The following is a 16764-nucleotide window of genomic DNA, read 5'->3' on the forward strand; positions in this document are numbered from 1 at the left end:
TTTCAAATGAACAGATTTGAGATTTTCCTGCATCCATCAGTAGGGGGATTGGGAATTTGAGGAGACTTTCATTTTCTAGCTAACAAACATTGCCTGTTCTAAATAAAAAAAAAGTGATGTTCATGTGAAGACATATGAATTCTTCAATAACAAGAAAAAACAAGATGTGTTTGTGAAACACTGATGCCCCTGTATGGCAACTTATAGTAAAGGTTAAACTTTCTCAGATGCAAATCAAATATGTTGGTACCCGAAGTAAGGTCTTGTCTCGAGGAATATACCTGTGAAATATGAAAGCCTTAGCAGCAACCATTGAATAGATATGAAAAAGGTTAAAGTTTTTCAAAAGTAAGTCAAACAGCAAGGTCAAGGTCAAATGGTCAAAATTAATGATGCCTAAGGAAAGGCCTTCTCGCAAGAAATATACAGGTGAAATATGAAAGCTGAAGCACCAATCATTCAAAAGTTATGACCAAGGTTAAAGTTTTTCAAAAGTAGGTCAAACTCCAAGGTGAAGGTCAATGGATTACAATTGAAGGTATCCAAAGGAAGGTCTTGTCACAAGGAAAAAAACATGTTAAATATGAAAGCCCTAGCAACAACTTTTCAAAAGTTGTGTCCAAGGTTAAAGTTTTTTCAAAAGTAGGTCAAAGTCCAAGGTCAAGGTCAAAAGGCCAAAGTTGTTGATATCCAAAGGAAGGTCTTGTCACAAGGATTATATATGTGAAGTATGAAAGCCCTAGCACCAACGGTTCAAAAGTTATGGCCAAGGTTAAGGTCTTCCATAAGTAGGTCAAACTCCAAGGTCAAGGTCAAAGGGTCAAAGTTGTTGATATCCAAAGAAAGGTCTTGTCACAAGGATTACATTTGTGAAGTATGAAAGCACTAGCATCAGCAATTCAAATGTTATGGCCAAGGATAAAGTTTTTCAAAAGTAGGTCAAACTCCAAGGTCAAGGTCAAAAGGTCAAATTTGTTGGTATCCAAAGAAAGGTCTTGTCACAAGGATTATACATGTGAAGTATGAAAGCCCTAGCACCAATTGTTCAAAAGTTATGGCCAAGGTTAAAGTTGGGAAAAATTTTGCAAAACTGGGTCAAACTCCAAGGTCAAGGTCAAAAGGTCAAATATGGTGAAACCCAAAGAAAGGTCACAAAGAATACACATGTGAAATATGAAAGCCATAGCTCTAACCAATCAAAAGTTATGGGCGATGTTTGCGGACAAACAGACAGACAGCTAGACAGACGGACGGACAGGGCAAAAACTATATACCCCCGAATCTTCGATACAGGGTCATAAAAATTCAGGCCATATGCTTGTCTTCTTTAAGAAGCTAGAATCTGTTGAATTTTGGCATATTGTTATAAACAATTATGTATTAGTTTTCTCTTTTACATATATCTGTATTAAGTAGAAATGGTTATACTATGTTAAAATCCTGAGTGGGTACTCGGTAAGAACTTATTTTGATATTTTTTCTTGATATGCACATGTTTTAAAGTTTAGTTATTTTATGTACCAAGCAATAGCTTTATGAAAGTGTTTTGTTTCCTAGGGTTGATTAATTTTGTTGAATCTTTAGACCTCTTACTTAATTTTAATCATTTCCCTGAATCTTGTCAGAACAACACCCATTGCATAAAGAAAACTGTTAATGTCCTACCCATTGACTGAGTTTATCCACAAGAAATAATTAATTTCAGAAAACATTTTATTTGACAGTTAATAAGGGAAATAGATCAGATGTTCACCACCCGGTGTCCTAAATATCTAGGAGAGACGGGTACAGTACATATCAGCTTTGAGACTAACACACCACAGGGCGGTCAGATAATAGATGATAAGGAGGCTTTTTGTGGGAGAAGATCTGTAAAGAACCCCTCCTATCTGTACTTAAACAATGACGGATTGTTACTGGGCTCAGCTGTTAATACAGTAAGTTTTTTATTAGCTCACCTGAGCCAAAGGCTCAGAAAGTGAGCTTTTCTAATCAAAAATTGTTCATTGGTTGAGCAGTCTATCTAACTATAATGTATCTTCTGTTATGAGTAAACTTTTCTCATTTTCAACTCTTTTCTTTTGCTACAGACTGTTCACGGTAGCTCAGTCGGTAGAGCGCTCGCTCCGTGATCGGGAGGTCGTGAGTTCGAATCTCGGCCGCGACTGACCTAAGTCGATAAAAAATGGGTAGCAACTGTTCCTTCGCCATGCGCTCGGCACTTTGAAGTGAAAGTTGCGGGTCTTTCGGATGAGACCTTAAAAACCGAGGCCCCGTGTCACGGCAGGCGTTGGCACGATAAAGATCCCTCACTGCTCAATGGCCCTGAGTGCCGAGTAAAGGTCAAAATTTGAAGCCCTTCACCGGTATATGATGACGTCTCTATATGAGTGAAAAATTCTCGAATGGGACGTTAAACAACATACAATCAATCAATCTTTTGCTACAGTGCCAGTTTCATCCAAATTTGGCACAAGGTATCATTGAAATTTGTTCATATGAAAAGCCATGCTCTTTTCAAGGACGCATAATGAAAAAGAAACCCAAAAGGGTGTGGTTGTTTAAAAGTCTTCTTCACAAAAACCACTGGGCCAGAAAAAGGCAAAACATATGAAAATTTACTTACTGAAGGTGGATTCAATTTTGGTGAAATTGAGGCCCTGGGAGTATGACTGGGCTGGGTGCCTGGGTTAACATTGGGTTTTATAGAAAATAATCTCAAAAATTCTCTGTCCTGCAAATAGGAGGACCAGAATTACACATAATTATGCTAAGATCCACTGGTTTTGTACATTCATTTGTTGAAATCATAGTCCCTGAAATTAGGGTAGGGCTATGATAGATGGTCAAAGTTTTAGTTGGTTAACGAAAAGAGTATAAAAATAATTGTGTCAAAAATACCTAGGCTATAGTTAGTTGTATTAATATATGAGCATATTCATGCAGTGTAGAATCAGTTTAGCTCAAATTCTTCTAGGGCTAGGGTAGGGCATAAAATAAATGAAGATTTTTTTTCTGAATTGCATATGAAAAAATAATCATTTATATGCTAAGTTATTAAAGCTAACATGATTGGACCTGGAATATTTTAACTTCAACTACTGTATACAGGGATATTTGGTCCCTATTTTTCACCTCTTCTGCCCTTATCACAAAAGTTAAATTAAAATGGGGTCCATTAAAGAAAACAGCAATAAATTTTTTAAACAACTGTTTCTGGGGGAATTCAATATTTTTTGCAAGTGTAAAGGAGCAAAAATAACTTATAACTCTGTATATGTATCCCAAAAGAAAAAGGATTGGACAGTAGGCATGAGTACTTACGCAAGTTCTCTCACTAAACTGCATAGAACACACGAGTGTGAAGTCAATGGATGGGGTATGATAGTTCACTATAGATGAAAAGAATTATGGTACTATGATTTTATGAATTTATTTACTAATATTAGAATGTTCACGAGCTTGGTAAATGCAACTTAATAGCATGTTTTAAATGCACAGTGAAGTGGATGGATTTTTTTTATCAAGTTGCACATGATAAAAATGGAAAAATAGAGCATTGTGCTTACTCCTGCATGTTTAACTTATTTCCAGGGGAAATCATGCTTAGATTTTAATACTTGAAATAAAGATACAGAAAAATTGACCTTTTGTAGATATGTTTTGCATACCATGGAGCCATTGCAGGTGCTTTAATTGTTAAGTATTCCTACAAGGCTGGGGAAGATATGACTAGCGTAGATAACCAGTACAAGACATTCTCTATCAACATTGCAGAGGAATCCGAAGAGTAAGTGTAGATAATCAATACAAGACATTCTCTATCAGTAACACAGAGGTATCAGAAGAGTAAGTGTAGATAACGAGTACAAGACATTCTCTATCAGTAACACAGAGGTATCAGAAGAGTTAGTGTAGATAATGAGTACAAGACATTCTCTATCAGTAACACAGAGGTATCAGAAGAGTAATTGTAGATAATGAGTACAAGACATTCTCTATCAGTAATACAGGGGAATCAGAAGAGTTAGTGTAGATAATGAGTACAAGACATTCTCTATCAGTAACACAGAGATATCCGAAGAGTAAGTGTAGATAATGAGTACAAGACATTCTCTATCAGTAACACAGAGGTATCAGAAGAGTAATTGTAGATAATGAGTACAAGACATTCTCTATCAGTAATACAGGGGAATCAGAAGAGTTAGTGTAGATAATAAGTACAAGATGTTCTCTATCAGTAACACAGAGGTATCAGAAGGGTAATTGTAGATAATGAGTACAAGACATTCTCTATCAGTAACACAGAGGTATCAGAAGAGTAAGTGTAGATAATGAGTACAAGACATTCTCTATCAGTAACACAGAGGAATCCGAAGAGTAAGTGTAGATAATGAGTACAAGACGTTCTCTATCAGTAACACAGAGGAATCAATAGAGTAAGTGTAGATAACGAGTACAAGACATTCTCTATCAGTAACACAGAGGAATCCGAAGAGTAAGTGTAGATAACGAGTACAAGACGTTCTCTATCAGTAACACAGAGGAATCAATAGAGTAAGTGTAGATAACGAGTACAAGACATTCTCTATCAGTAACAAAGAGGTGTCAGAAGAGTAAGTGTAGATAATGAGTACAAGACATTCTCTATCAGTAACACAGAGGTATCAGAAGAGTAAGTGTAGATAACGAGTACAAGACATTCTCTATCAGTAACACAGAGATATCCGAAGAGTAAGTGTAGATAATGAGTACAAGACATTCTCTATCAGTAACACAGAGGTGTCAGAAGAGTAAGTGTAGATAATGAGTACAAGACATTCTCTATCAGTAACACAGAGGAATCAGAAGAGTAGGTGTAGATAATGAGTACAAGATGTTCTCTATCAGTAACACAGTGGAATCAGAAGAGTAAGTGTAGATAATGAGTAAAAGATGTTCTCTATCAGTAACACAGAGATATCTGAATAGTAAGTGTAGATAATCAGTACAAGACATTCTCTATCAGTAACACAGAGGAATCCGAAGAGTAAGTGTAGATAATGAGTACAAGACGTTCTCTATCAGTAACACAGAGGAATCAATAGAGTAAGTGTAGATAACGAGTACAAGACATTCTCTATCAGTAACACAGAGGAATCCGAAGAGTAAGTGTAGATAACGAGTACAAGACGTTCTCTATCAGTAACACAGAGGAATCAATAGAGTAAGTGTAGATAACGAGTACAAGACATTTTCTATCAGTAACAAAGAGGTGTCAGAAGAGTAAGTGTAGATAATGAGTACAAGACATTCTCTATCAGTAACACAGAGGTATCAGAAGAGTAAGTGTAGATAACGAGTACAAGACATTCTCTATCAGTAACACAGAGATATCCGAAGAGTAAGTGTAGATAATGAGTACAAGACATTCTCTATCAGTAACACAGAGGTGTCAGAAGAGTAAGTGTAGATAATGAGTACAAGACATTCTCTATCAGTAACACAGAGGAATCAGAAGAGTAGGTGTAGATAATGAGTACAAGATGTTCTCTATCAGTAACACAGTGGAATCAGAAGAGTAAGTGTAGATAATGAGTAAAAGATGTTCTCTATCAGTAACACAGAGATATCTGAATAGTAAGTGTAGATAATGAGTACAAGACATTCTCTATCAGTAACACAGAGGAATCTGAAGAGTAAGTGTAGATAATGAGTACAAGACATTCTCTATCAGTAACACAGAGGAATCCGAAGAGTAAGTGTAGATAATGAGTACAAGACATTCTCTATCAGTAACACAGAGGAATCAGAAGAGTAGGTGTTGATAATCAGTACAAGACGTTCTCTATCAGTAACACAGGGGAATCAGAAGAGTAAGTGTAGATAATAAGTACAAGATGTTCTCTATCAGTAATACAGGGGAATCAGAAGAGTAAGTGTAGATAATGAGTACAAGACATTCTCTATCAGTAACACAGAGGAATCAGAAGAGTAGGTGTAGATAATCAGTACAAGACGTTCTCTATCAGTAACACAGGGGAATCAGAAGAGTAAGTGTAGATAATAAGTACAAGATGTTCTCTATCAGTAATACAGGGGAATCAGAAGAGTAAGTGTAGATAATGAGTACAAGACATTCTCTATCAGTAACACAGAGGTATCAGAAGAGTAAGTGTAGATAATGAGTACAAGATGTTCTCTATCAGTAACACAGGTTTATCCGAAGAGTAAGTGTAGATAATGAGTACAAGACATTCTCTATCAGTAACACAGAGGTATCAGAAGAGTAAGTGTAGATAATGAGTACAAGATGTTCTCTATCAGTAACACAGAGGTATCAGAAGGGTAATTGTAGATAATGAGTACAAGACATTCTCTATCAGTAACACAGAGGAATCAGAAGAGTAAGTGTAGATAATGAGTACAAGACATTCTCTATCAGTAACACAGAGGAATCCGAAGAGTAAGTGTAGATAATGAGTACAATATGTTCTCTATCAGTAACACAGAGGAATCCGAAGAGTTAGTGTAGATAATGAGTACAATATGTTCTCTATCAGTAACACAGAGGAATCCGAAGAGTTAGTGTAGATAATGAGTAAAAGATGTTCTCTATCAGTAACACAGAGGTATCAGAAGAGTAAGTGTAGATAATGAGTACAAGACATTCTCTATCAGTAACACAGAGGTATCAGAAGAGTAAGTGTAGATAATGAGTACAAGACGTTCTCTTTCAGTAACACAGAGGTGTCAGAAGAGTAAGTGTAGATAAAGAGTACAAGACATTCTCTATCAGTAACACAGAGGTATCAGAAGAGTAAGTGTAGATAATGAGTACAAGATGTTCTCTATCAGTAACACATAGGAATCAGAAGAGTAAGTGTAGATAATGAGTACAAGACATTCTCTATCAGTAACACAGAGATATCCGAAGAGTAAGTTTAGATAATGAGTGCAAGATGTTCTCTATCAGTAACACAGAGGAATCAAAGTAGAACAGTGAATTGAACACACAATGTAAAGTACCATTTGACCTTTCAAAGTTACCATAGAGATAGTAAATGACCAGACATATATTACACCTTTTCATTCCATGTCAAAGGTGAAGTTACCATGAATACCAGGTGGACATGGTTGTGTAGATTCATACAGTCTCAAACTTACTTGATAGATGACCAGAGAAGCATACCATTTTCATTTGTATGTCAAAAGGTCTAAGGTCAAAGATAATGATTCATTATGTTGTGAACACAATGAGAAAATTAAACTGTCCTCTGTTATTCTAAAAATGAAAGTATGAGGGCTGCTTTACTTGTACCCTTATTACCTAAGTATTAGCTTTGACATTTTGTACATTATTTTACTAGCAATATTTTTTTTTTTCATTCTGATAGGTGGAAATACACATGTTTTGACATGCTGACAGCACTCACTAACCTTGTTACTGATGGACAACTATTCAAAGTACATTATATCAGGGCTTCAAGAGCGGGAGATGTATACATAGATGAAGTATATATTGGTAATGGACCAAGTACAAACGATCCAGGTATTTAGCCAAAAAATTTCATTTATCAGGATATTTAGACAATTTACATTTTATTTCACTCCTTAAAGTTGTTCCTCGATTCTTTTCACAAAATTCATTTTTACTTGAAGAGAATGTCAGCTTACTGCGACTTAAACCAGTGAAACCTAACGGCCATGTGATACACCACACTGAGGGAGTGGTAACTTCTAATGGACCGACAGTGTTCACTGTAGAAATCACATTTATTCCTCAGGAATGTGGATATGACTTCCCCCTGTTTAGTATTGTCTCAGGACAGGTTTGAATGAACTTTCTTCACTTTAACTTAATTCAACTGAAATCAAATGAATCACTCTGATTTGTTTAATATCAGAAATGAGACTTAAAAAAAAATTATTTCTATGTAGCTGAATATGGGTAGGACACAGAGTTTTTGTCATTATTTGTTTTCTGTGTCATTTTGCATTTAAATATGATTAAATATAAGATGAATTCTATACACAGACAAGTCTTGTTGAGAGCAGTGCAGCTGAGTCCATTTTTTATTTACCTTTTACCATCCTAATTACCTTGATCTCACTCTTCCTTATGTTGTATTTAGAAATTAAGAACAACTAAATTTTACAAACATTTTGTGACTTTGACTCTTCCTATATAACTCATTTTCTTGAAATTGTTTGGATTGAATTCTCTTAATGTATACAGGCCTAGCAAAGAGAATGCAGAATAATGTCAATGAGTGTAGGAATTGATAAGCTTAGCATGGTAAAGAACTTGAAAAGTCAATGAATAATTATTGATCTGTGGTGACATGATTGATATGGAAAAAAATATATGTACCATAAAACAATGATTGGCAATTTGTGAGAAAAAAAAAATCTTATAATTCAAAATATGTAGTCACTGAGTTGACTTCCTGATTACCTAATTGATACAACTTAAATCATTATTTTGGAACCATTTTTCTTTAAAAGATAATGAACAATAATATTTCTTTTGTTTAAGATCAATGCCTTGACCGGAACAGTAGAGCGTGTGAAAGCAGCATCACCCCCAGTAACAGGGACCTTTACTCTGAACTTTGGAGGAACTGAATCGGCTGGTAGGTATTGTCAGTAATGGTAGAGTGTGTTAAGGTGGCATCAACCTGAGTCAAATGTATCCTCATTCTAAATTTTGAGGGAACTGAATCTGGTAGAAGGTATCGTCAGTAATGGTACAGTGTGTTAAGGTGCCATCAGCCCAAGTAACATGGACTTTCACTCTTAAGATTTGAGGCAGCTGAATCTGATGGTAGGTACTGTCAGTAATGTAGATTCTCTTAAGGTTGCATACCCCCCCTCCCCCCTCCCCACCAGCCATCACAGAAACTGTTCCCTTTGAGCTTTGAGGGGGCTGAATCTGCTGGTAGGTACAGTCAGTTACATATACCATAGAGCTTCTTAAGGTGGCAGCAACCCCAGTAACAGGTACCTTCATTCTAAATTATGAGGGGCTGAATCTGGGAGGTGGTTAGCATAGTTATAAACTGTAGAGTGTCTAAAGGTGGCAGCAACCCCAGTAACAGGGACCTATACATTCTAAATTATGAGGGGGCTGAATCTGGGAGGTGGTTAGTATAGTTGTAAACTGTAGAGTGTCTAAAGGTGGCAGCAACCCTAGTAACATGGACCATCACTGAATTTCAAGGGGAGGATAAATCAATTGTTAAATATTAAGGCCATGAGAATAGATGTATAGGTTTATCATTATAAGATAGAATAGTTCTATGCTTGGCATCTTTTTGACATGAAAAATGCTTGTAATTTGAATACTAGGCTAATTCTCATCATAAAGAAATATTACTGTGGAGTAATCATAATTATCAATGAATTTACATTCCCACAGATGATAACTGTGTCAACATTTGGGTTTTGAATCTTCTGTTATAACAAAATGTATGAGTTGTCTATTTCCCAACTAATCGGTAAAATTTTTGTTGCCCACAAATATTGACCCGCAGGAATTAAAATGATACCACTGTATAAAATGTCCTTAATTTCAGCCATCTCTCCTACTGTGACTAGTGAGGAATTTAAGGAGATTCTGATGTCAACTGTGCCAGCAATGGGGGAAGTGTACACCTATAAACATGGAGACTGTGCAAACTTTGACCTCAGTGTAGCATTTCTGTCCAAACCAGGTGATCTTGAGGCAATCCAGGTAATACAAATATAATGAGTAAGTTTTAATTATGAGAAAGCTGGAATGTGATTTAATATCCATGTATAACAGCAATTCCAGCCAGTCAGTACTGTTATTTAATAAGTTAAAAATGATCTATTTAATATCTTTTCACAAAGAAAGAAGAAATGATGACCTGGAGATATTTTGTCATGAAGTCTGAATTGGCTTGCCACTTGCCTTTTACCTTTCAGTATACGAGTCAGTTGTCAGGGGAGAATGTCACTATAGAGATAGAAACAGTGGTTAATGGAAAGCTGAACTTGGATCCAATTCAGGGAGACATGTTGTGTAGTTACAGCACATCACCTCAGGTGGCAGTCTTCAATAATGAAATTCCTACACAGTGTGCTGGAAACTTAGCCACTAGCTGCTCTTTTGTCTGGGAGGCTGCTAGTACCCCGGTTATAAACTCCTGCACTGGTGGTATGTTAATGATCTTGATTTTACCAAATTATCAAGTTAAAGAGGTGTGTTCTGTTTCTGCATTAAAACATACACATATTTCGATTCTAGTACAGCTTTATTACACTTTATGTTTGAAAATTTGTAGCAATGATTTGTTTAGAGCACATATGACCAATTTTAAAGATTCACAATGAAAATGTTATATGTCAATTTCTGTTTGTAATTAATACACTGTTTAGGCTCTGGCACCTTTACTATTTCTGGAAGTGGATTTTCAACAAATCAAGTTGACAACATGGTGACAATAGCTGGTGTTGAGTGTACAGTCACATCCTCTTCTGAAACAGAAATTACCTGTACCCCAGGACAAACACCCTCAGGCACCCATACAGTGGACGTCATTGTAACAGGCAAAGGGAAAGCTGCCATTACATCAGGAGCTACATGTAACTTTGTGTCACCGATGACAGTCTCCTCTGTGACACCTGATTCCTGTAGTATTGGAGGTTAGTGTACGGTTTTTATACAAATCAGACTGAGATTTAAATTAGCCATCTACAGAATTTTGTATGTTTTACTGAATACATTTTACAGTTTTATTTTATTCACTGTCTGCATACGGTTCTGTATACATAACTGTAGAATGCTAATTTTGATCAACTCCTTGTATACAAATGAAATCCAATCCCAGATTCTTTGAGGGTTTGCTTTGTTGAAGTAAAAGGAAAGTATCAGAATTTAGAAATCTAATAAAACTTACAAATATGCTGTTGTAAATTTAGTGTAGCTATTGTGTAAATAAGCAAATATATTCTCTGCTAATGCGTTAATTATTACATGATGAATTTGAGAGCAGAAGCTGATTTTTTGCATTTAGGATTTTCAATGAACAGATTGTAATGAGAGGGGGTTTTATTTCAGGAGGATGCGAGGTCAGTATTCAGGGGACGGGGTTTTCTTCTGAGGCCAATGTCTCTGTGGGAGGAGGGCTCTGTGAAGTCCTGTCGGCCACGTACAATCAGATAACGTGTGTTGTTCCAAGTTCAGTAAGTGAATTTAACTGTATATAGAACTTTAACATGGTCTACAGGAATGTGCATGACCATTACATTCAATTCTTCCTCAGGTCCACATGGTCTTTCAATTGCAGTGTAAAAGTCTTCATTATTTTTTTCTATACAGAAAAAGGCCTCATATTGAAAATTCAAAATCACCTATAACATTTTTATGGCACAAATTATTAGGGATAGACATATTGCAAGATAGGATTCATCCAGCTTACTTTTAAGCTAATAATGTATACCTGGCTGTAAGAGGAGTATCCATTTCTTTGTTTTAGACTACAGCTGGTCAGCAGACACTAACTGTGTCCTTAGATGGGCAGTCAGCCACCGGCTTCTTCACCTACAGTGCAGGTCCTATTGTTGATGATGGCAGCATTGCCCTAACACAAGAGACTGTGAACGGAGGTATGTAGTCTTTTACTAGTCCATGACTTTTATTAGTCCCCTACTGGTGAAACCAGAGGGGACTATAGGTTTCCTGTGAGTCTGTCCATCGGTCTGTCAGTCTTTCTTTCTGTCTGTCCATCTGTCTAGCTGTCCCTCTGTCTGTCTGTCAGTCTGTCCCACTTGGTTTTCCGCACTTTTTTCTAAACGCTTGCAGATATTGAGCTGATTTTTGGTATGTGAATGAATCTTGATGAGTTACAGATCAAGTTTGCATTTCATTCCGCTTCAATGATTTTTGATGGAATTATGGCATTTTTAATTTTTAATGGGGGCCAGATTACCTTTGCTGGTAGGGGACTAGTATTGCTAATGCAATACTCTCAGAATGCTTGTTATTCAATGTACCTACAGTCATCAAATGCTCCTGAGAAATTTTTTAGTGATACAAAATGTTATGAATCTCTCAAGTTTGTTTAATTTGACAATGAAAATTAGTGCTTAGTAATCATGCTATTTGTGAAATAATATATGTGATCTTTTTTTACTTGTGCAGGTCTTGTTCATAAGTTAACATTAACTGGAAGTGGTTGGGGAGATCCAGATAATGTAAAGCTCTTCGTAGATGGAAAAGAAATTACCCCCTTAACACTAACAGCAACCACCCTGGAGGCTACTTTTCCTTTACTCTCCCCGGGTACTTATCAACTCTGGCTCCTCACTGATACAGGATATGCCGTTGATAGGTTTGTGTTACACACTCTGATTTAATTTACTGTTTATATATTTACAAATTGGTTAGGTATTTTGTATACACTCGCTAGATATAGATTTACTGGTTATAATCATGTGTAATAAACGGTCATGAATCCCATTTGACAGTACTGGCAGTATACCCAGTATCTCGGTACAGGTCCGCGAGATCACCAATGTGTTCCCAGCCACAGGATCACTACGAGGCGGTACCACATTAACTATAACTGGACAGGGATTCAGTCCTGTGACCTTGGAAAACAAGGTCAAGGTGGGAGATCACAACTGTGATATAAAGACTTCAACAACGACGGAACTAAAGTGTCAGATAGCAGACACTGGAAAAATACACCATATTACAAATGAAGGAATTCATCCAGGTAATAATAAAGATAAATGTTTGAGGTAAATGTAATTATAGAGTACCCATTGTCTAATCCAAAACCCCTACAAACAGGCAAGTTTTAACCAAAAGAATAATTTTCCCAAAATTCCTGTCTAATCTCATGACTGTCTTTTCCAAATGTTGACAATTTTTGTTGATACAACTTAATTAGTGCATTGTTTTTACACCTGGGCAACATAATTCAATTGCAAGGATGTTAATTTTCCTGATTTGAGCATTGAGGTCACAATTTTACATGCCTAATTCCCCACTAGAGATATACAGCTATAAACATATGGTGTGCAGTTTTTCACGTTAACTTGGATACAATGCAGATCCCAAAAATTACGGCTTATATGAGGGATGATCAAAAAGTTCGCGAACTAATTTACTTCCATAAAAGAAATAAAATTAGGTTTCAGTGTGTATTACTTTTTAAAGTAGTCCCCTCTGGTTTCAATGCACATCTGCCACTGTTCTGCCCATGCGCGAAACAAGTGGTCCAGACTGTCACGTGACATACTCTTTAGTGTTCTGTTCACAACAGCAGAAAGATTTTTCCGAGTCTTATAATTATTACCATGCAGGTTATTTTTTATAACAAGAATAGTCCATTTGTCACAAATTACCAAATCTCGGCAATAGGATGGGTGGATAAGGATATCTTTCACCAGAATGAGCATGGTGACCAGCACAACCTGTGTCCTCTGTCTTAGTTGCCTCGTTTTTTTTTAATGTGAATCAAGTATAGGCGTGTTCTCTTAATCATATCTGATATGTTTAAAATCTAAAGTAAAGGATATTTTAGGGATTTAATAATTATTTATTGTTAAGATATTGAACTACCTTTCTAACTGTAACTTGGCGATCTTTCATAACAGATTGCTCAACTACGAATACATCTCTTTCCCAGCATATTTTCAATGGGCACCAGAACAAACATCATTTTTAACTATCTCCCTTCCTTCACTAAAACAATCAGTCCAATTAATGATTGAACTTCTTGCAAGTTCTTTGGCTTCATAAACATTGTACAAATTCTTATATGCCTCTGCAAAGGAATTTCCAAGATATACATTGAACTTTACAGCCGTTCCATACTTGAGTAAAACTGAGTCACCCATTTTTGTCACAAGTCATCTACCTATTGATGTCATTTTCACATTGTGACGTCATAAACATGGACCAAACATTTCTTAACAGGTGCTATTTATAGAACGTTTATGACTATTTGTGTGCCAAATTTCATTCTGATCTGAATTGTGGTTTTGTAAATATAGGGATAGTTCGCGAACTTTTTGATCACCCCTCATTTATTCTATAAAGGATGATTATTTGATGAAATTCACCCTTAGAAGATGACAAGATTTCTCATGTTCCATATTGCACATTGTGCATTTGTAATTAAAATCACATTTTAATTTGGCTATTTTTTTTTTTTATCAATCAGACTTTCGTATTAGTGGATATGCCTGGAAACCTAAACATCTTGAGATTAGTGTTGGAGACAGGGTATCATGGAGCTGGCAGTTTAAATCATTTATTCAGGGGATGAAAGTAAGAGTGGTACAGGTTAAGGAACTGTTGTCCCAGGAGGAGGTGGAGGGGGGATTCAACAGTGGTCCTGCTACAACAAGAGGTAGGTCACTTCTACACCTGGTATTGCTGCTGTATTATACTCTCTCTCTGAAATCCAAATACTGAATCTCCAGTATCACTTGATTCACAGCCATGTAAAAAAATACATGTTCCAACATGACAGTGCAGAGTAAGATTTCATTTGCATGAGAATTTTTGTGTATCCTCTTGTTGATTTGTATTGATATCACCTGGCCAGACTTTCTGTAATACCCCTGTTTTGTAATGAAATCTGTATGGGTTGCAGGGGCATACCAGTTCCAATTTTTGGTGCCTGGAACTTACTATTACTGGAGCGATTTTGTTGACTTTTACAAGACGACCCAATTTTCTGGAGTGATAGAGGTACTAAGTCTGGGTTCTTATACAGCAGAGGTTCAGGTGATGGTTCAGGGTATTGAATTCAGCCATGTTAAACCAGGTAATTTATACTGAGATGTAAGAGAATATTAAACTGTCTGCCTGATTGTCCTAATTTCTATATGCTAGGTTTTTATGGTTTATTTGTTGTAAAGTTTAACTCCTTAAGTGAGCTGATAATGACTGCTATTATGTCATATTTTTGTTTATATTTCACTGGAAATTGATTATTTTATATGCTAGAAAAAGATTTTTTTTTCATTTCTCACTTGACTATTTTCATCTTTTATAAACTTAAAAAAAGAAATAAACAATTACGTAACTTTGTAAAGCAAGTTTTCCTTGTTAAAAAAGAATCAAGTTTGAATTCCTTAGTAATACACAAGGATAAATGAAACTATGATTTTTTGTTTCAAATCACTGATTTATTGATAGGCACTGCAGACCCTTCACCTGTAGGACCCTGTCCCGGGGGTACTGGTGACCTGGGATTCTGTAACACCCCTACCCCTCCTACCAGCAATGCTAACAGATGGAACTTTGCATTCTGGGAATGTGCAACACCCACAGTCACAGGGGTATCTCGGAATGAAGGAACAACCTTTGACACAATAACAGTGACTGGTCAAGGAATCAGTAACAACATTTGTGAACTAGAGGTTAAGTTTGGAGACAATGTATGCAGTGTGAAAGGTCAAGGGGATGGAAAATTTGACTGCTGTATTGATTCCTCAAACAGTCCAACTGTTGGTCTTTTGCAAGAAATTTCAGTACTAGTGAAAAATAGAGGGTTTGCTCTGCTACAAACTGAGAAGAGATTGGAACGTTCATTTGCTCTAGTACCAGCTGTAAAAACCATATCTCCATCTTCAGGATCCACAGCTGGGGGAACGCCAATCACAATTACAGGAACCGGGTTTACTGAAGACAAAGAGAGAGTTGTAGTGACCATTGGTGGATATATCTGTCCTGTGAAAAGCACATCATTCACTCAGATTACATGTTTATCTTCAGCTCAGATCGTAGGTACAAAGACAATCGAGGTTAAAGTCATTACAAACACTGGCATCCAGGTTATGGCAATTTGTAAACATACAAGTGGTTCATGTGTGTTTTCTTATGCTACTTCCATGACACCAGAATTGACGAGCGTAAATCCCGAGTCTATCACAGGGACCAGTCAGACAACCTTGACCTTGACTGGTACAAATTTGAAGTCCACTGTAGTGGGAGCCACAGTCCACATTGGCAATGAGGAATGTGCTGTCCAGTCACAGACAGTGGACACCATTACATGCACCATTACAAACCTTCCCCTTGGTCAGAATGCTGTCCGTGTCTCTGTTTCTGGCTTTGGAAGTGCTGTGTCATCACTTGAGGTAGCTTCACCGGCAGTAATAAGCAGTTTAACACCATCCTCTGGCAGTGTGTATGGTGGAACAGTGATTCATGTCCAGGGAAATGGCTTCACTCAGGATGCCAATATTACTATAGGAGGTGTAAGTTGTCAACTTATTAGTGCCACTCTGTCTGACCTACAGTGTACAACAGGTGCTCATGCAGCAGAAACCTCCCAAGTTGACATACAGGTGGGTTCAGAAACCTACCCACAAGAAACATTTACTTACAGTGAAGGAATATCACCAAAGATAACCAGTATCTCTCCCAATCAAGGTAACCATGGCGTACAGGTCACAATTAGTGGCCAGAATTTAAGTCCTGTCCAGAGAGTGACCATAGGGGAGGCAGAGTGTACTGTGGTATCTTCCACTGCCACTGAAATAACGTGTACCACCACTCCCCATGCAGTGGGACCACAGAGTGTGGTGGTCCACACAAATCATGGTATTTCTAACGGTGACATCCAATACGAGTACACTCTGGGACTCTCAGCTGTTAACCCTTCCTCAGGTGATTACTGCAGTATATTTTGTTTTCTAAAGACAATCATATTAAGTAATTTCTCTAATACCTTTGAAGGAATCTTCTATATATTATTTGATCCTATGCCATTTATACAGATATTTCATTTCATG

General features: G+C 36.8%; 1 protein-coding gene across 1 annotated transcript in view; it reads left to right on the top strand.

Moving 5' to 3' along the window:
• LOC133173589 (fibrocystin-L-like) overlaps positions 1 to 16764 on the top strand; it is a 69319-nt gene that overhangs the window by 25113 nt on the left and 27442 nt on the right. The window contains exons 15-29 of the mRNA XM_061308569.1: positions 1725 to 1937; positions 3657 to 3790; positions 7377 to 7531; positions 7642 to 7811; positions 8519 to 8615; positions 9558 to 9715; positions 9931 to 10162; positions 10384 to 10650; positions 11066 to 11190; positions 11484 to 11613; positions 12149 to 12338; positions 12475 to 12725; positions 14181 to 14369; positions 14616 to 14789; positions 15164 to 16639. Of these exons, the coding sequence (XP_061164553.1) occupies positions 1725 to 1937; positions 3657 to 3790; positions 7377 to 7531; positions 7642 to 7811; positions 8519 to 8615; positions 9558 to 9715; positions 9931 to 10162; positions 10384 to 10650; positions 11066 to 11190; positions 11484 to 11613; positions 12149 to 12338; positions 12475 to 12725; positions 14181 to 14369; positions 14616 to 14789; positions 15164 to 16639 (3961 nt within the window). The remainder of the gene's footprint in view (positions 1 to 1724; positions 1938 to 3656; positions 3791 to 7376; positions 7532 to 7641; positions 7812 to 8518; positions 8616 to 9557; positions 9716 to 9930; positions 10163 to 10383; positions 10651 to 11065; positions 11191 to 11483; positions 11614 to 12148; positions 12339 to 12474; positions 12726 to 14180; positions 14370 to 14615; positions 14790 to 15163; positions 16640 to 16764) is intronic.

Source organism: Saccostrea echinata, unplaced genomic scaffold (assembly GCF_033153115.1).
Source record: "Saccostrea echinata isolate AGI-Se365-2 ecotype Australia unplaced genomic scaffold, CSIRO_AGI_Sech_v1 ptg000056l, whole genome shotgun sequence".
NCBI lineage: Eukaryota > Metazoa > Mollusca > Bivalvia > Ostreida > Ostreidae > Saccostrea > Saccostrea echinata.